The sequence below is a fragment of the Xylona heveae genome (assembly GCF_001619985.1).
Source record: "Xylona heveae TC161 unplaced genomic scaffold L228scaffold_3, whole genome shotgun sequence".
Classification (NCBI taxonomy): domain Eukaryota; kingdom Fungi; phylum Ascomycota; class Xylonomycetes; order Xylonales; family Xylonaceae; genus Xylona; species Xylona heveae.
Genome location: NW_017264195.1, coordinates 118,312 through 137,692, shown reverse-complemented (window position 1 = coordinate 137,692; position 19,381 = coordinate 118,312). Strand labels below are relative to the sequence as shown.

Genomic DNA, 19,381 nt, shown 5'->3' with positions numbered 1-19,381 from the left:
CAGCATTTCCAACATTCCCTTACTCACATTATCGATTTGGAACTACTCTGGAACCGTTCCATGAACAGACAGTCATTTTATTGAACGCTCCAGCATACTGAGCGAGGCAGCTGTCCGCAGAGACCGTCTGCGGCCGTCGGCACACTGCCTGCCGGAGTGAAGAAACATTCACAAAAACGGGCCACTTGGTAGTGAATCAGTGAAGCTTGGGACGGCGCAATCAAGGAAGGAAAAATGGCGCAAGCACCTCCTCCCCGGGTTTTCTCGCCCGTACAATCATCTCCGTCACCTGGCAATGCGGGCGCATTTCTCCCTCCAACCAAACGACAGCGGCTTTCACCAAATCCGTCTTCTCCATACGCCATGAGTCCCAACTCTCCCAGCTTCTCCAACGTCGCCTTGCCTACTGCCAATATTGGTTCGCCTGTAAACGGAACTCCCACCATGCCTCCGCCTCCTCCAGCAACCAATACGGGCGCCATGGGACCGCCTCCGTCCCGGCCAGCTGCCGACAAGGCTACGGATCTGAATGAGCTCGGAGACGTCATCGCATCGTCTGGGATCGATATTCGAGATGAAGAAGCTGCAATGTATCAATCATACCTCTCAAATGACAAGCCGAGCGCTGCTTCTTTTGGGTCGCAAGGCGCAACATCGTTCAACTCGACTACATCTGCGGGCTCCGCGCCTGGAGGCTATCCTCTTAGTACTACTACAAACGAAGGCTACAGCGTTTCACTTCCGATTCAAGCTGGTCCGAGTGCGTTCTATGGGACAGGTCCTCTTAGCCAACCAGCTGCGCCAACGAAGACACCGGAAGAGCTTGCCGCTGAAAAATGGAGGTTGAAGGCTCGGGCTATCAACGAAAAGCGCCAGCAGCATCTTTCCGCGCCTTTTCTCTACACCAATACGGTCCGCCACAAGATCGGAAGACGTGCGTTTGAAAATGGAGTTCGCGTTCCCATGGAAGGCTTATACGATCCGATCCCAGAGAAGATTCCTGCCAATCGACCCGTAAACAGCCAGTCTGTTGTTGGCAGTGATGGCACTACCGTTTCAGTAGTCAAAGGGCCAAGCTTGATCGACGAGACGGCTCCTCTGGCCGACATCCTTGCATTGATTTCACTCGCAACCAATGAACGAATCAGGAACCTCGTTGAGGATGCAGCGGCATTGGCAAAGGGAAGAAGAGTCGGATCTCATGGTATCGTTCCCCCAGAATGGTCTGATTTGGCAGTCGGTCCTGGTGCAGAAAGCACAGGCGCACAACCTTCCGGAAGCGCAGGAGCTTCCTCCACCACTGCTACCGGAAACCGGCAAGGCTGGGAGAGCGCCGTGAGCCCCAGGTCCATGCCTATGAAACGTATGCTCCTATCATTCATCCCCTTACTACCCGCTACTCTTCTAACATTCAGCGTCAAAAGGACCATCCATCTCCGCAGCAAGTAAACCCCCCGACGGATCCCCCAAGCCAACCCTATCCTTCCCTAATGAACTCGCGCGCACCCTACGCAACATGTCCCAAAAGGAGCGCCAACAAGAAGAAGCCCGACTCGCACGACGTGCCAAAAAGGCCTCTGAGGTCGCTGCTTCTGGTGGTGGAGATGCTAGTAAAGGCGGCGCAAGCAGCGTCCCCGCGACCCCTGGCGCCGGCGCACCAAGCGGTGGCGGTCTGATCGGCGAGCGCGCGCCCGAAGTCAAAATGACCAAAAAGGAACGCGAAAAGCTAGCCAAAGCCGGCGAGAGCGAAGCCAGCCAGCACGCCGCTGCAAATGTCATGGCCAACATCTCTCTCGGCGGCGCCGGCGGTGGCGGTCTCTTTGGTAAAAAGAAAGGCGCTTATTCCTGGATGACAAAGGACAAACCCTCCGCATCAAGTTCTGCGTTTCCCTCAAAATTGAATACCTCGTTTGGTCCCGGCTCAGGCGGCTCGTCTGCCGATGCCACAGCAGCGTATCTCGGTCCTGGTGGTCGACGCTTCGGCGAGTGGCGCGAGGATCGCGAAAAGGGCCAGGGCATCCAGATGAGAGACCTTATTGGCGTCTTGGAAGCAGATGGGATGGAAAAGAAGAGTCTCGCTTGGGCATATACCCGTCTTAATGCCAGAGACTAAGCTGATTATTTCTCATCAGTGACAAGGTCACTGACGTCGCTAGGAGGAACAGATCCAGAGCGCGCTGGGCCGTATAAGGAAGGCCATTATAGCGCTGATTTCTACCCATCTTTTTGATCTATTTATGTTGATTGCTTGGCCTTTTTCGAACGGACTGCAACCTACTTTTTTTTTCTCTTGCTGCCCACTACCGGTCTGACTTACTCGGTTCCGGAAAAGCCGGCTATTATTTGGCTTTTGCAGATCTTTTCAATATTGCATACTCACATGGGCGTTTGGGCTGTTGGGGGTTTCACTTCTTTCTTTTTTGCTTTTACTTTGCTTGACTTACGGCCCAGGGTCACCGCTTCAGCTCTGCTTGGCTTTGCTTTGCTTGCGTGTGCTTGCGAAGTTTTATCCCGTTCCGTGCTTGACAAGCTTTTTACTCCCTGCAACACGGTACACATGGGCGCACAGGCGTTTGTGGCTTCATTACTACTGTTTGTTTTCTCCCTGTACTCGCGGGGCACCAGGCCTCGTTTGGACGTACGAACAACGTCCGCGTTCCCCGCTTTTACGTACCCACCTTACCTTACCATACCTACTACATGTATGATCAGTCTTAAGTAGCCTCTTTTAGTACTGATCACTCAAAATGGAGGAACAGATAACTTGACCAAGACATGTCTAGCTTCCTTTCTGTTTTATTAAAACATAAGTTGGCATCCTCATATTGTTTTTCAATGTGCACAGTATGATATGGACAGCAGAAGTGTTCAGCAAAAAGTAAGTCCAGGTCCAGGTTCAAAAGAAATTCTTTCTTCGCTAGTGTATCATGCGGAAAGTCGCAATATTGCAAAATGGAAGAGATATATACGATACAGGAAATGTAGCTGTGAGATATAAATAAAGAGAAGAAGGTCAAAACGAAGAGGATCTATCCAGTTCTATCTAGCCTTCTTGCCATACAGAAGGCAAGAAATATGATAAGACGAGTCTTCGGAGGTGGACGTCCAAAGACATGAGGATGTAAAAGATTGAAAAGCGAAGAAAAACAAGCCCCAGGTGTTGATCTAACTAGACGAATCAATGGCGCTCATCTTTAGTCTATATGGGTTATGCTTGCAATATGCATGCTTCGTTTAGAATGGGGAAATAGAAAAGCATGCTTGGTCGCTCGCTGTGCTGGGAAAAGTATTGCAAATCTATCCTCTAGATTGCAATGCGCGAACCGTTAAAATAAAACTGTAGGTGATTGTATCGCATGTTGCGGCCGAAGAGATGCTATGGCCTTTTTAGATACCTCTATTGAATTCGACTTTGCCGTCCTTTCCGCCCTTCTCCCAGAATTCCTTCTCGAGACTCTGAGCGCTGACGGCCTGGCGTTGAGGGAAAGCGGCAAGGGCAAGGGGAAGAGCAAAGATGGAAGTGGTCAAGATGAGACCTAACATTACCAATTAGCATTGCGTCGCAAATTTATGGGCCATTCGGCATGAAAAGAAGAAAGATGAAAGATGAGAATGAGTCAAAAGACAGAACATACCAAGGTTAATCGGGATGACCATGCGGGGGCGGTGCTTGAGCCACTGAGTCTTCTGCAACCGAACGAGAATCAAGGGCGGGAGAACCATGATCGGGGTGGCATTGAGCACTCTGCTGATGGCAGTCTCGCCAACGGCCAGCGTGGCGGCCTTCTTGCTCTTGCCCAAGCTGGCGACTTCGGTACCTTCCTTCTCGATGCGCTCCTTGTCAGCGTCGCTGAGCACAGGATACACATCAATGCCCTGGCGGATCTCCTCGCCGCGCATGAGGAAAACGTTGAGAGCACCAGCCGTCGCGACGGCGGCGAATGGAACCAGTCGGGAAAGAATGGTTCGAGTCCCGGGAGAAACGCGCTTGAGACGAGGGACGACGGCATTCAGGCCCAAGGCGACGGAGCAGGAGGCGGAGACGGCAAGGAAATAGGACTTGGCCATGGCGGAGGCGGATAGAGGAGTGGACTTGTTCGCGTTGGCGTTGTTAATAGCGACATTGAGAGACTGGTTGGCGATTTGCCAGAGGAGAGTGCCAGTCGTCTGATGAGAGTGGAATTATGTTAGCTCTCCTAGCAACGTGAAATGGGGTCGTCATTTCAAACGACCAATTATTGTCTGGGTGGAAAGGGGACTTCTAACGCACCTGCAGTCCAGGTTGAAGCATACCGGCCGTAACGACCAAGTTAGAAATGACGAAACACGACATGCGGAAGGGGAGAAAGACTGGTTCTCCAGTGTCTAGGATCAACGGCCACAGTCAGCATAAGTTTCCTATATTGCATGCCTTCTGGTTCCAAAAGCATTTAACGAGAGGAATTGGCAAGAGTCACATACCAGGGTGGAGCGTGGAATCCACAATCTTCTTCGCCTTCCAGATGTCTGGCGTCATTGACTTGAGCCCCCCAGTCTTATACGAAGATACCATTGCCTTTGCATGTTCGAGACCAGAGGACGAGACGAAAAGCGTCCTGTATCAACAAGAAATCTGTCAGTACTGGCAAATAAAAAGATTGACCGAGGGGGGCATCTAATCCATTATAGAATGAGCTTAATTGATCTTGGGCTTCGTACCTTGGATCCGCAAGATCTGCGGAGTGTCGCACTCGACCCCAGTACGTGCTAAGATCGTACTGAGAGGCGGGCAAATCCCGGCTTCCCGGTAGAGATGCGGACATTTTCAGATCTCAGAGATGGCGTGCGGGAGATACCTGGCTCAGAGGCTGCCAAAGTGCAGGCAGAGAGGTATGAATGAGATGACGGGTTCTTGTAAAGCTCGAAGTGATTCACATTTCGATGGTTTCACATAATTATTCAAAGAATCCCGCAAGCGAAGGCGGTGTGAGCTTGGCGCAAGATCTTTCATCCGATAAGAAATTTGGGCCCCAAAAACTGCCGCACCTAACCCGATATGGATTGATAACGGTCTTACGGTCCGACTTGGTGGCAATTTTCTCCGGATATTCCCTACGCCACAAGAATAAGTCGAATCAAAGCAGTTTTCTGGTCCTTCAAAAATCCCCAAAAGGTACGATAATTGTAACTATTCGACTTGCAGAGCCACAGTAGCCATTGTACATGGCAAAAAAGAGAAATAGAGAGAAATGTGTAAGAGCAAAAAAGATATTCGATCTCGACGCGACTCGAACGCGCAATCTTCTGAGCCGAAATCAGATGCCTTACCATTAGGCCACGAGACCGATTGTTGATGGTTTATTAACTAATCCACAATATATAGCGCAATTACTTTGCAGCTACCCTAAATAGGAAATTCCTCAACAAATGCTCCTGTGGTCCCAATTTGTGCCAACTCGTTTTACAGTCTTCCTATTTTTCTTGTTTTTCAAGGTAGAATGTTGAAGGCACAACGATTATCTTCATGAATATATGTCCCAGTTTTAAATGTGCTCGAATACTGCCTGTCTATTGCCTGAACATCCTTCATGTCAGCGTTGTATTCCGCAACCGAGGAAATTTCTGTTTCAACGGCGAGTTCAATTTAGCATACACGAGATTCTGCTTGGTCCATCTAATTCATAATTAAAAAATGAAGCAAATTTTTTACACCCAAAATGTTCCACGGATTGCCATGATCAGCTAATTACTTCTATTGAACGACGAGTCCCAACTATGTTCAGGGGCGTTTGGAGGTGACTTTCGTCCCTTGTGGTTTCGGAGCCGAGTTTTCAGAAATTCGTACCTCCTCACACAGCAGATTACGACATCTGCGATCTAATCCAAGCAATCCCTTGAGCTCAGTTATGTGAACCAAAGACTGCCCCTCAAACAATAAATACAGACGTTCACTGTAGCATTTCTTCTAACACAATTCTGCTCCTTTCAAAGAATTTGTATTTGAATTGATGCCTTGTGCATGTACGGTGCAATTAGCAGAGCTTGATGATAAATAACGGATATTCGGATTCATTTCTCTCTCTATGCAGGGGGCGTACTCGAAAAGATTAGGCTCACGTCATGACTTTTGCCCCTTGAAAAAATTCGCCCGACGTTGAAAAAATGGCCGGTAAACTGGGGCCTTGAAACATGCATCGCTCGCGTGTTAACGGATCGGACCAAATTCGATCTGGCAACAACCTGGCAAGGGCATGGTCAAAAAGATCCGAGATGAGCCACAAGTGGACTTTTGCCCGTTTGCGGTTAGCTGAGGCCTTCAAGAGAGCTGCGTTGTCCGGGTGTTGGGTTTCTCGGATCAAATAGTTTAGTGATTGCGTCGATTGGATTACATGAAAACTGGTCAATTGCAGGCATTTTCAATCATGGATTCCACGCTCCGCCGCAAGTCGGTCTTCAAAGTAGGCTGCCGACGAAGACTCGTAAAGAACGGACTTTTCCACGACTCGTCCCAAGGAGTAATCAATTGGCGGAAACCCAAGGCCGCCAGGACCGCAGGGCGGTACCTTGCAGCGTAGTTATAGGCTCAATACGTTAGGGGCTTCAATTAGCGACCCAGCAAACCTTGGAACCAGCGCAGCCGTGTGTTTCGAGGTTCGAATGGCCGAACCGAGAACAAGAAAGAGGGAAGGGATCGGCCCAACGCAATCAACAATTTCAGCTTGCAGGTGCCTTGATGCGTTTGCTCATCGAGCAGCGGTGTGCTGGTGGGCCCATGTGATCTGTCAAAATTCAGCCTTGATGAAACTGCCTTGTCCTCTATCATGGAGATCTTCATGAACCTTTGAGAACAGCCCAGCGAATCCAGAAAAATGGTGAATCTCTCCATGCCCACACATAGCTCTTTTTGATATAGTAAGAGCTTGCTCAAGTGTGGGGTTACTTGAGGTCGCCGCCACCGTCAGATTCCTTACCTAACGAATCACCTACTTAGTTAAAAGTATCCACCACACGCACCAAGGGCAAGGGGCAAGGGGCAAGGGGTAAGGTAAAACTGCTTGTACTGAGCAGTCAAGCCAGTTAAACAAGGATTTAATAAGCTTCACGTCGTCGATGGCTTGCCTAATAGATGATTGACTGGCAAGAGAGAACGAAAAGACCAAGGACAGATAGAGAGAGCCGCATTGTGCCGTACCTCCTGTAAATTCCGGAATTAGCATATATTGAATAATGTCGGCAGGCTGGCGCTTGGGTTCAGCTGCATTCCTGATAGCACTTTCGGAGCTCCCCAGAGCCAACCAGATTGTATAGAAGCCCCGTCGCTTCGGTCCAAGGGGCCTTTTGAGGCGTCCTCTTAGCGGATGGAGCAGTTCGCTATTCCATCAAAGGACAACGAGGGGCTCCGACTTTCGTAGGAGAGAACGACCAGTAAAAGAGTGGAGAAGGAGTAGTGGGGATATATTCAACAAAGCAACGACACACTGAAAGAGAAAAGTAAGCTGCACCAGGGAGAAACGAAAAAGAAAAAGAAACACTGCATCCCCACAATTTGTGTCTCTCCTCTTCCCTTCCTGGTTCTGATGCTGACGTCGAAAATGTGTCCCGACTAACCCACTTGTTCCCCGTACTTTTTGCAACCTGTGAGCCTTGTGTGTGGTGGAGATTGAACGCCGCCAATCGTGCATAACTATCTTGCCCCGAATCCCGACTCGTCTCGACCCTAAAACTTTCGCCAGTTCGGCCACATGGATCCTATCGGCGGAGCCGTCTGATCTTCCTTACGCCGAGCCTTCTCTGCTGACGACGAAAATAATGTAACCAAAAGGCTATAGTGTCGACACTCTATCATTCGTCCTAGGCTGGCCGTAAACTTTGGAGGCTTGCGGGGAGAAGTAAACGGACACACCTTCTGTGAGACAAGCTCCCTTACCAGACCATCTCCACTGCGAGTGTTGAATTTCACCACGGAAAGGACTCAGGACTTGCCATTCAGCGGTGCTGTGTGGGTTCTCCGCTCGTCATGCCTCTTCATTCGATTCTTGAGAATTATTGCTGACTGGCTTCGAAAGTGCCTAGGCTTGGTGACACTGCTCCGAGTTTTCCTTGACAGCCTTGGAGCCTCGTCCCGGACATTGTTTCTCACACAGTGCTCTCCCTGCAACTCTTCACCGGCGAAGAGACTGCCTTTCGTTCACTTTTACCTTCACATTACGAACTGGTAGTTCGAGCAGCCTTTGCGGTCCAACTACCATCCACTCCCTCTCATCATAGCATTCAAATACTACATGTGTTCCCATCGATAGGGGTCCAAGTTCTTCACAAACCCCTGCTGTTGGTTTTTTGGGTGCTCGACCTACGAAGCGTCATTGTGCACCTCTGGGGTCCACTCCGCAACTCTTCTAAGAGACGTTATGGCAAAGTCTAAGACTTATTGGTGAGTGAATGCAAGGATGTTCAGCACTCTACCCCAGTTGGAGCATCTCGTCGATTTATTTCTCGCAATAACAATTTGATACACATCATATCTGGTTGTCGACTTCATACGGGCACTACTGACTCCGACGGCAGTGTCTGATACCCTGAGTTTTTCAGAAGCTTTCTGCATATTTCTTTCCAGATCATCACCATAAAAACACACAAGAGCCTTCAAATCAAACAGACTGATCTTGGCTATCTCGATCAAGTTTGCTTTTTTATTTTTACCAACTGCCTCTCTTTCCCATCGCTTTGTTTCCCAAAACTTTCTCATCATTTACGTAATTTATCCTTCGAGGGAAGTGTAGAGGTATTCATGGACCCATTCACAGACCATTCGTCATTGCTTATGCAGGCTCCTGCTACTCCGCCTCCGAGCGGGCCAAGACGTAAAACGAAGCAAGCTCAATTAGCACCCTCTTCCAAACAGCCTGTTCCAGGCTCGAGAAAGATGTCAATGCCACCTTCTTCCGCGTCAAAGACGCAGAGTCACCGGAAGAAAAACGGCAATGAGGCTCCTCAGCTTGACTTTACCACCGGTCCTAGTCTGCAATTCTCGCCTGAGACCTTCCCATTCCCAATGTCCGGCCCTGCTACTGCTCCAATTTTCCCGGATACGAAATCGTTTTGGGACCAGAATGCCGTGAATCTTGGTCTTTCTATTCCCGAAACTGATCCCTTCTTCGATCCGCAAAAGGAGCCTCAGAATTATCCGTGGATGGGATCGGCTGTTCAGACAGAATCCCTGCATTCAGGTGTAGCACCTATGCTTCAGTTAGGACTGACATCACAGCATCAATACTTGCCACAGGCAACGAGTCTAGGTGGAGGTTCTTCGAATACTCGCCTTGACCCATCTCCGCTTCCAGCTTCTTTTGATCTTTCTTGCTCTCAGGCGCCGTCATTGGACTTCGCCACCGCAGACTCTGCTTTCAATCCAAACATGCTTTTGAGCTTTTCTCAATCGCCAAATCACTCCCTGCGTCCTGCCTCCGCTATGAATCGGCCCCGTTCACGCGTCGAAAGCCGGCGACCTTATCATCACCAGACACTTGAATCACAGCGCCAAAAGGACCTTGACAGGAATAGAGAATTGCGGATCGTCAGCGGTGACGCAGCTCAAGGACCAAGCTTGACGCAACATGGAGCTTTTTCCAAGGTTCTTGATAAACCAGGACTCAAAAGAAGTATGACAGACGGTCAGCTCAGAGCCAAGCTTGAACAGAGCCGAAGTCGTTGCCCGGTCCCTGGTCCACCTCAGAGCACCTTTGTCCCGGGCGGCAATGGATGGGGCCCGCGACGGCCGTCTCCGCTCAAATCTCAAACTCCCTCTATTTCTCAATCAGTAGCCCGCTCGGACGACAATGCAAAGGGCGCGGTAAGTTTGGCTGTTGACCAAAATGGAAGGGCCAAGGTTGTCGTCGCCGATTCTCCGTCTCCTGCCAAAATGCGGAAGCGGTCAAATGCTGCTTCTGCCTACTCGCTGTATGATGACGACAGTGATTCCGCTACGGATGTTGACGAACCCTACGTTCTAAGTCGAGCGTCGTCGTTTTCTTATTCACAGCCTGCTCGAAGGGCTTCCAACCTTGGGCCCGCTCTTGCCGAATTCTATCCCAAATCTAGATCACCTGTACCCGATGTTAGCCGCATCCAGCTGGGCCCCGGTCTTTCTGCTCATCGTAAACTGCGTACGGCAAGCTTCCGCACAGGAAGTCCAACGAAACGTGGTCGAGCTGGTTTGGATACGCCGGATCCATTGCGGATGCGGAAGTTGTCCCTGTCCGATGATGCAGCAAGTGAAGCCGAAACAATAACCGAGTTTGACGAGCACAAATCAAGCGGAGATGCGCAGCATGCTTTGAAGAAGGTCTTGGAGGAAAGGTCAAAGAGAAAAGGTTTGTGCATACGTTTTAAAATAGTTGAGTTTCTATTTGCTAAGAAAATTCCAGTCTCGATGGCCAGGAAAACGCCTCTTCGCTCTTATTCGCCTTCAAAACATCGGCTTCCTCCAATGTCTTTACCGAAAGCCGCCAACTTCGTCCCTGCACCCTATCCGGGAATGGGCGCTTACCAGTTTCCTTCGCCGACTACGGAGTCAACTATTACCGAGCCTCAGCTTCCGACTCCTACTCATCCCCATTCGGACATCCAGGGGCTGTATATCAGATGCATTTGTGATGGCGGAGAGGCTGACGGTGCACCTATGATTCAATGGTATAATTCGGCACACGTCTCTCAAAATTGCTGCAGGAACTAACAATTTCTTTTTGCAGTGATGCTTGTGCCAAATGGTTGCATGTGCAATGCGTTGGTGTAGATCAGCAGCGCCCGCCCATTTACGTTTGTTCCTATTGCGCTATCCAGCCTCCGATAGTGGATGGATTCCACGACCACGATTTCTTCGCGCAGAATGCGCCATTCACTTCACCACTCGCTCAAAAGTCCCTCCGGTCTCGAAATTGAGTTGATGGAGAACGCTATCATGCAACGTCAGGTCCATTGAGACCTTTTTTTTTTTTTCTGAATTGTCTTCTTATGCATACCCGCATGGTTCGAGCTGGCATTATTCCCCCCTGGTTACCCAAGCATATAGCATATATTTTGCCTTTTTACAGCATATTATTGTAGCATTTTCCTTTGCATTCTGTTTTATTTCATCTGTCTCGCAACCTTTGCTTGTTAGCAATGCCATTTGAGGAAGCTTCCGAGGGACGAGGAGATGCGGGCATCTCAATTTCTGCAGATTGCCTTGACCCGGATGTAGATTGCATAGTAACACTTTTTGCATACAACACCATTAAGGTGAAGCTGGATTTCAATGTAATGGAAATCTTTAAAAAATAATGCTGGCGATTTATGTTCAAGTGAGGCTGTGTTGTATTCCCTACCCATTATTGCAGCGGTCGCTCGTACTTTGTACACTTAAAACGCTAGAAGGAGTAGAAATGGTAAAGCCTCTTGTCGGAGTGTCCGATCAAAGATTATAGTGGGACCCAGAGAATCCTTCGTCTCGTGAAATATACCGAGAAAGGAAAGGTCACAGGAAGATTATCCTCAGCCCTGCCGTAGAATATCCCAGGAGTAATCCTGTCTGCAAGAATAGCGATTTTCCTGAAAATGAATGAATAAATTCCACAAAGAAAAACAGTAAGAGTAGGTAAATTTATTTATTTTTGGAATTTAGTCAAAAAAGGAATTTTATGTGAGTGTAGAAGAATAACAAAACACACGTTTAAAATTGACATCAACTAAAAAACCAACGATGATGTCATGCCAGGGTATCGGGTCTCGTAAGGAAGCAGTTGGTAACCGTCTAAAGTATAATTAATGTACTTTGCATGATAGGATCAAAAACAGAGTTGATGTCTCTTCACTTGTAGCCATAGAATTGCCTCTGATAACTAAACACATGCTGTATCGAATAGAAATGAAAAAGTTAGCAAAATTATTGACATTTAGTTCGATTAGAATGACATCACGGAAGCGAATCTTAGTCAGATCGTCAGGGTCTGAGTGTCAGAGTTCCCCGAGTGAGGAAGTCACACCCGCACGAGACAGGGCGGTTTTGTCCAATCATGTAGACAAAATGATCCAGGATGGGGGATCATCAATTGATACACATGATGGAGAATCACCCTTTTGACTTCAAATGACAACTCTTTGGGGGGAGGGGGGATTTTGGGGCCAGCTGGAAAGGGCAGAAGAGAAGGAAACTATTCAGTGACTAAACCTCATTATGCTCGGGACGAGTGAGCGCCGATGGTCGATCCGTGGACCCATCGAGCATGGCTCTTCCCTCGTTCCGAATGCCGTTTTCCGCTCTCTACAGTTAGTTATGGCACAGCCAACATTATTACTATGGAGGCTGATCTCCAGCCTCGTGCGCAGCCCCTCATCCTTCCCAATAAGTCTGTCTTACTGAGGCCAAATTTTCCTTCTTTCCTTTTGCCCTCTTTTACAGCCCCTCTTCAGTCCCTTTTCATGATCCCACTTCACCACCGACTCTCATTTTATTTTCTTCTGGACCGGGCCATGTAATCGTGGCATTGCCGGATGTCTTGCCGTTTCGTGTGTCGATATACCTATTCAGTGGAAATCATTGAATCTGTCATTTCTGGCCCCGTGGACTTTACAGTCAGTCGAGCACCAAGGACAAGGAACCCCCGGCCGCGTTCTCTGTTCAAAAGATGAACGTGGGACCGGAAGCGGTGCCCCTGCCGAGCACCTCAAATGCTGCCTCTCATAGCCAAGAGTTCAGTACCCCACCGGAGCGACCAGGGTCCTTCTTGGACCCTGATGCAACACGGACCTACGATGGCAGTTCTGAGAGCCTGTCGGACGATGAGCAGCTCGACGATAGAGGCTCAACTGCCGACGACGCTCACAATGCAATTGGAATCAGCATCAGTCATACACAATCACGACTGGCGAACCCGCACACTTCTGCCGCTGAAAAGGCAAGAGCGCTGATAGACGGTGGAGGAGCGGACATCATATTCGACGATGATGAGCCTGATGTGGAGGAGGGAGCCGCGAACAATGTCATGTTTCTGGAGCCTGAAAGGCGCACAGAGAGCCCGACCCGGGAAGCAGAGGACTCGCCATCTGAAGCAGGCTCAACACTTCCTGCCCCGCAAGATGATAGCCGAAGGAAAGGTGACCAACATGGCTTCATGTCATCACGGCCTACTGTTCCGCGCATCGTCACTTCTAAAACTGAAGCCCAGGGAGCTCCTAGACGACGAGCCGTCACAAACCCTACACTTTTGAATGATAGCGGCGAAAGCAGTAATGGCATGCTGAAGCTTTTCTCGTTCAATCTGCCAAGTCTGCCATTTACCTCCTCGGAGCAAAAGGGTGACAGTGCTCAGGGCGTTTCCCGCTCCCGTTCCTCTCGTCTTGCCCGAAAAATGAGCTCGCTTTTGTCGACTTCAGCACATCCGTGGAGTGCGCTGGGACACCATCATTCTGAGGAGCGCGCTCAGCCACGTCCCTTTTCAAACAGACGCTCATCCATGTCAGATTTTACGCAAAGCCGGTTTGGCTGGAGACGAAACTCGACATCACCAAGCGAGGTGCTGTCTGGGGCAGCACGTCGTTACGACTCTCTGAACGGAGCCCAACGACTTGTATCCCGACCCGAGGATACATCGCAGGAGCCGGTTGCCATAGACTTTGCACGAAATAGCAATGCAGTTCCATCTGGGACCGGCCGGGAAGGTGCTACGGATGGAACTCGGAACGAACGGTCTACTGCGCATCAACATCTCTACAAACAGGGACGGCCTGGGCTGCTACGACGAACTACCTCTGATAATTCGCTGCCTCTCGAGCGAACCATGTCAGGAACATCTTCCCTCGGTGACGACTCGAGATTCGAAAACGTCCAGGATCAAGTGAACAGTCGCCTAAAAGCCATCAAAGATAGTTTCCGTGACAGCCTACAAGATTCCAATCTTGGGAGGCTGAGCCTCCCAAATTTGACAAGTATTTCTTCCAATCGCGGAGCAAACTTGGACATGGGAAGAAGCCCGACCGAGCCGGTGCGTGGTCTGCAGCGAAGCGATAGCCTTAGAAAGAATTTGATACCCAACTTCATGTCAAGCGGTCCAAGGGATCGAAGCGGGTCATCGAGGGGTAGTCGACTGACCAGCGATCGCCCTGCAAGCACGGCTTCATTGGAAGGCACCGCTTTTCCTCTTCTCTCGCATGCATTGGAGGAACTGACAGGCGACGTTGTCATTATGGGTGGTTATCGTGGATCGATTTTACGGTCAGCGAAGCCACCGCATAGACAGCTTTGGATTCCAGTCAAGGTTGGCCTAAATCTTCGTCGAGTCGACCTTGAAGTTGGCCTCGAGCCAGAAGACGAGGAACGAATGGAAGAATCAGTTATTCCTTCGGGAATGCTGACTCACATTGGACCAGTCGACATCTCTCGGCGTCTGTTCAGGAAGCTCAACGCGTCAGAGAATGCAAAGTCTGGGCGGCTGCGCGTTTGGGATTACGGATACGATTGGAGATTGAGTCCTCATCTTCTGAGTCGGAAATTGATAGAGTACCTCGAACGTCTCCCTTGCAATAAAACAGGTCCAGGAGGGCGGCCGCAAGGAGCAACCGTGATTGCCCATAGCCTTGGTGGGCTCATTACTCGCCACGCCGTCAACCAACGCCCTGAGCTCTTCTCTGGCGTGGTATATGCGGGCGTGCCTCATCACTGTGTCAATATTCTTGGACCATTCCGAAACGGAGATGAGGTCCTGTTGAGCTCCCGAGTGCTGACAGCTCAAGTCAACTTTACTTTGCGCACGAGCTTTGCATTATTGCCGGACAATGGCAAGTGCTTCTTCGATAAACGGACGAAAGAGGAGTATCCCGTTGACTTTTTCGATCCCGACGCTTGGATCGAAAACCGATTCTCACCTTGTATCAGCCAGCCGCTTCCACCACTGGTGAACGCCAGCAACGGCAGCTTTGGCGGGATTTTTGGAAGCGTAGCAGAAAATCTGTCGAACCTTTCGATACCGGGCAAGAAGTATCTTACTCTTGGCGTTGGGACTACTGTCAAGAACCAAGAGCAAGAGAATGGAAACACTTCCAGTCCGAGTCCCACCAGATCAGCAAACCACGCGGATGGTCATCGACGGGGCTCCCCTGCAGCCAAGGTAGCAGAAGCAGCAACGCATGTGGAGGAAACCGAGCGCAACGCTACTATTGCCCCGCAAATGGACGGCCCACACAACCCCATGGCATACGGCAAGAATCCCAATAGCAACGTCTCCACAACGGTGACCATGCCACGCGAAGACGCTCTCCGGTATCTCCGACGGATACTGGCCGAAGTGAGGCAATTCAAAGAAGAACTCTATTATCGCCCTGAACTCGCCGAGTCCAATCGGTACCCGCCCATAGCTGTGCTCTATGGCAAATCCATACCAACAGTGTACGGGGCCCGTGTCGATGGCCGCGAGGGCATCAAACATGCTGATGCCTATGATGATTTGGCTTTTGCCAGCGGCGACGGCGTGTGCCTTGCACGCGCGGCCATGCCGCCTGAAGGGTACCGCGTTGCGAAAGGCGGCAAAGTTTCTTCAGAACGAGGCCATGTTTCTCTATTGGGCGACCTCGAAGGCGTCGGCAAATGTCTGAATGCAATTATCAATGGCAGGCGCAAGGGAATCGGCAGAGGTAGGAACTAGACGCGGGAGGCTGGCGGCGAAGGAGTGCCTCGATGAATTAACTGATTTGATACCCTACTGTTAAACCTTACACCTGTTTCATCTACACATGGTGTTATTGATAGAGATTGGTATTCGTAACGATCACGCCTGGGCGGTATTTCTTTTACTGGCATTTAGTTTTATCCCTTCTTTGTATCTTTCGAGCATGACCTTGGCATGGAGTTGGAAGAATACGTCGCATAGATGGCATGACATCCTACATACTGTAGCATAGCATAGCATCGCATAGAATAGCGTACATAGCCGTCGCTCATGTAGATAGTGATCACTCAAACACCTCTCTCCTTACCAATCTATTGACCCATTAACTATGAATATTTGTGCATGTTATTGTTTTCCGGAAATGATATTAGGGCATGGTGCAAACGGGACACTTATAGCGCGCCATAGCACCATTAGTTCTAATCGCTCTCTGTAGCGTGGTGATGGCATAACTGTACAATGACATAATTGCGCTTTTCCACCCATGTCATCCCTCCGAGGCCCCACGCCTGACATTTCTCTGTTATCATCCTATCCTCCACATACAATTCTTCCTGTACAGCAATTGGGGGCTCAATTCTACCTCTTTATTATCTTACTGAATTCTTCCTTATCGAAGTCTCTTCCGCTAAAAAGAATATCAATTACAACGGCAACACCAATAGCCCCATTACGATACTCGCGACAACGCTACGGCTCCCATAAACAAAAAAGTAAAGCAAGAACCCTACTGTTCATACAACCAAAAACATGGCAAACCAAAAGGTCCTCAACGTAGGCTTCATTGGCCTCGGCGAAGTCGCGCAAGTGATCCACCTCCCCACGCTCTCTCTACTCAACCACCTCTACCGCGTCGTCGCCGTGTGCGACATTTCCGCCCAAACCGTCAAGTTCTGCCAAGAACGGCACCACATCCCCAAAGGCAGCACCAACCCGTCTGACATTTTCAACGACCCCTCCGTCGACATTGTCTTCATCCTCACCTCTGACGAGTTCCACGCCCCCTACACCATCGCCGCCCTGGGCGCGGGCAAACACGTCCTGCTCGAAAAACCAATCACCCTCAGCCTTCCCTCCGCGCAGGCCATCCTGGACGCCGAGCAACGCGCGCTTCAGAAATCCGGTAACCGCGTCTTTGTCGGGTACATGCGCCGCTACGCGCCCAGCTTCGTCAACGCCTTCAAGCGCGAAGTCGCCGGCATCGACAAGATCCTCTACGCCCGGTCCCGCGACATTGTCGGGCCCAACCCCCATTTCGTCAGCCAGTCTGGCACCTTTCCCGTCAAGTATACCGATTTCCCGCGCGGCTCGAAAGAATCAAGCACGACCCGTCTGAACGCGCTCCTGCAGGAGGCCTTTGACGGCAAGCCCGTCACCGAGGAGCGCAAGAACTACTGCCGCTTCTTGGGAAGCCTGGGCAGCCATGACTTGTCCCTGATGCGCGAGGCCCTAGGTTTCCCCGAAAGCGTGGCGGGCGTGTCGGCGCATGAACCGTTTTATTCGGCCATTTTCAACTACACTGGCCCCCGCGGCGAAAAGTACGCCGTCACGTACGAGTCGGGTATTGATAAAGTCCCCCGCTTCGATGCCCATTTGACCGTCTATGGCGAGAACAAGACGGTCAGTATCAAGTATGATACGCCCTATGTTAAGGGTCTCCCGATCAAGGTCACAGTCGATGAACTCAATGAGTTTGGCGAAGCGACCTCGAGAGAGATCCTGAGTAGTTATGAAGATGCGTATACAGCCGAGCTCAAGGAGATGTATGAGTGCCTCGTTAATGGAAAGGAGATTAAGACGACGGTCCAAGATGCTATTCATGATTTGAAGCTCTTTGATCTCATGTATACCCAGTTGGAACGGCAGAAGAGTGTGCCTCCTGTTAAGGCGTCGTTGTAATTTCCTTTTAGTTTACATCATTTCCGTATGTCCTTTATTCTAATCATTCCTTATGTCCTTTTATTCTGATCATTCCTTCATCTCCGTTGTATTGTGATTAGCTCCCCCTCTATCATTTCTGATGGGGTTATTTCGTTTATTTTCTTTTTATTTTGATGATATTCATCTAATTCCTCTTTTGTTTCTTCTTATTGTATCTTTGATTGGGAAATGGCGGGAGGTGAGGCCTCATAAACTGTTGGAAGGAAATAAAGGAAAAGCATCTAGAGCTCCGATCTGTCATAAATATTGTATATACGGTAGCTACATGTATAAAGTGCCGAAGAGAGATGCACTGTACACTGTGTACACGGCATGAATGGTAACATAATGAAGATGACTGTTCATAACAATTCTTTTGATTCGCAATGTCTAACTATCAAACCGGTACGCCGTTTCTTCCTGCGGGGAAATAATACACTTGATCAAAGAAAAGAGAGAGATGGAGAAGGGGGAACGAGTCCATAATCCCCATACTACCCCCTTCCAACACCATGGCACACACCTAATAATCTCTTCCTCTCCCACGGCCATAAAACCGGCCGCCCCCTGCCGCTGGACCATCCGGTAATCTTTCGCCTCTTCTCCACTCTCCGCTTGGAATGCCTCCTCCACCACCACCGCTACTGCCTCCGCCGCTACCGCCGCCGCCCATTCTCGGTCCGCCTCTGACTCTGAACCCGCCGAACCCATTCTCTCTTGGACCACCCAGGACACCGCCCCTCCCGCCTCCAAAGTCGCTCATGTTCCCTTGTCTGCCCGGCAATCCCAGCCCTCCTGGTCCTCCCGGCCCTCTCGGACCCGGGACGGGAGCCACCGACCCGTCCGCGAGCGGCGGGAATATTGCGCAGGAAACATAATCGCCAATCACGAACCGCGCGTCGCCCAGACTCTTGTCTGGCTCGCCTCCCAATTCCCCAGCCATGGGCCCGTCCGCTACAATGCTCGCTTCATCTTCTGTTGGCAGGATCCCTGGCCCTCCGGCCCCAACGACGATGCTGCCCAGCTCTTTACTCACGTATCGACCTCCTCCCGGCCGCCCAGCGTCCGGGCCCCCGCCGCTCCGCGTGTCCGGGAATATGAGCCGAAACGCGAGTCGCGTGCCGATGACAGGGTCGGGGAGAAGAGTAGGCAGTGCGGATGTCAAGAGGTGCGAAAGCTCGCGCAGTGTGCAGGATGACCAGGTGTAGATTTGTAGATGCGGTGGTAGTGGGCCTGTGGGGTGGAATTCGTCGAGTCTGTTTGGGTGTTAGTTTAATATATTAGTTCAAGTACGGGAACGCGTAGTGGGAGTGGGATAATTGGGGGAATACATGGAAATTTGTGGGAATGTGGGAAGTTGTGGGGAGAAATATACCTGTGGAAGCTACCGGTGCGGTAGAAGAGCTTGAGAAGAAATGGAGTAGTGGTTTGGCGGTCTACTTTGCCGCCTGGCGCGGTTTGCAGAGCCATTGTATAACACGTCGAATGGAGCCTTTTGATTTTGGTATGCTGGGTAGTTGAAATGGTGGAAGGTTACGTACGAGCTGGGGCTTTGAAACGGTGGAGCTCGTTGAGGTTGTGAAGTCGCGGTGACTATAATTTCATGGCTTGACGTGGTCGGCAATGTAGAATTGAGGATTGTGTTAGAAGTGGAAGTAGAGAAGAATAAATTTGCAGGATAAAATGCAATGTTCAAGCTGCGATGAAGCTCAAGACACGAGCGTAGTTGGTTGGTTGCGCAATGAAAGGGAAATGCACTTTGTCTCTGGCGCGGAATGACATCG

General features: G+C 50.2%; 6 protein-coding genes and 1 non-coding gene across 7 annotated transcripts; 4 read left to right on the top strand and 3 right to left on the bottom strand.

The window, feature by feature from the left end:
• Positions 1 to 234: 234 nt before the first annotated feature.
• On the top strand, positions 235 to 2,113 carry L228DRAFT_266341 (hypothetical protein; the record flags this gene model as incomplete). Its single annotated transcript, XM_018334844.1, has 2 exons — positions 235 to 1,363; positions 1,425 to 2,113. 2 exons carry the CDS (start codon positions 235 to 237, stop codon positions 2,111 to 2,113), a joined length of 1,818 nt encoding a protein of 605 aa, XP_018189522.1.
• Positions 2,114 to 3,387: 1,274 nt separating this feature from the next.
• Positions 3,388 to 4,802, bottom strand: L228DRAFT_266340 (mitochondrial cation transporter; the record flags this gene model as incomplete). Its single annotated transcript, XM_018334843.1, has 5 exons — positions 3,388 to 3,536; positions 3,636 to 4,167; positions 4,271 to 4,365; positions 4,462 to 4,595; positions 4,699 to 4,802. The coding sequence occupies 5 exons, from the start codon at positions 4,800 to 4,802 to the stop codon at positions 3,388 to 3,390; spliced, it is 1,014 nt and encodes a 337-aa protein (XP_018189521.1).
• Positions 4,803 to 5,252: 450 nt separating this feature from the next.
• On the bottom strand, positions 5,253 to 5,324 carry L228DRAFT_t38. Its single transcript has one exon. It is a non-coding gene; the product is annotated as a tRNA-Arg (tRNA).
• A 3,443-nt stretch (positions 5,325 to 8,767) lies between these two features.
• On the top strand, positions 8,768 to 10,917 carry L228DRAFT_266339 (hypothetical protein; the record flags this gene model as incomplete). Its single annotated transcript, XM_018334842.1, has 3 exons — positions 8,768 to 10,349; positions 10,404 to 10,668; positions 10,728 to 10,917. 3 exons carry the CDS (start codon positions 8,768 to 8,770, stop codon positions 10,915 to 10,917), a joined length of 2,037 nt encoding a protein of 678 aa, XP_018189520.1.
• A 2,819-nt stretch (positions 10,918 to 13,736) lies between these two features.
• L228DRAFT_201934 (hypothetical protein) lies at positions 13,737 to 15,635 on the top strand (the record flags this gene model as incomplete). The annotated part of the gene is made up of 2 exons (XM_018329637.1): positions 13,737 to 15,140; positions 15,216 to 15,635. Coding segments are annotated over 2 exons (1,824 nt in total), but the record flags the coding sequence as incomplete, so codon positions are not given.
• A 557-nt stretch (positions 15,636 to 16,192) lies between these two features.
• Positions 16,193 to 17,941, top strand: L228DRAFT_244824 (NAD(P)-binding protein). The gene has a single exon (XM_018332023.1). It carries the CDS (start codon positions 16,428 to 16,430, stop codon positions 17,574 to 17,576), a length of 1,149 nt encoding a protein of 382 aa, XP_018189518.1. The 5' UTR covers positions 16,193 to 16,427; the 3' UTR covers positions 17,577 to 17,941.
• Positions 17,942 to 17,975: 34 nt separating this feature from the next.
• On the bottom strand, positions 17,976 to 19,333 carry L228DRAFT_281087 (hypothetical protein). Its single transcript, XM_018335865.1, has 2 exons — positions 18,973 to 19,333; positions 17,976 to 18,853 (listed from the first exon to the last, which is right to left on the bottom strand). The coding sequence occupies exons 1-2, from the start codon at positions 19,065 to 19,067 to the stop codon at positions 18,121 to 18,123; spliced, it is 828 nt and encodes a 275-aa protein (XP_018189517.1). The 5' UTR covers positions 19,068 to 19,333; the 3' UTR covers positions 17,976 to 18,120.
• Positions 19,334 to 19,381: the final 48 nt, after the last annotated feature.

What these genes read in the sequence shown, in the direction of transcription:
- L228DRAFT_244824 (XM_018332023.1), top strand. Translation starts at nt 16,428, where the DNA reads ATGGCAAACCAAAAGGTCCTCAACGTAGGCTTCATTGGCCTCGGCGAA.
- L228DRAFT_281087 (XM_018335865.1), bottom strand. Translation starts at nt 19,067, where the DNA reads ATGGCTCTGCAAACCGCGCCAGGCGGCAAAGTAGACCGCCAAACCACT. An exon ending in CGCACCGGTAGCTTCCACAG is followed by an intron (nt 18,854 to 18,972) that starts GTATATTTCTCC and finishes ACACCCAAACAG; the next exon opens with ACTCGACGAATTCCACCCCA.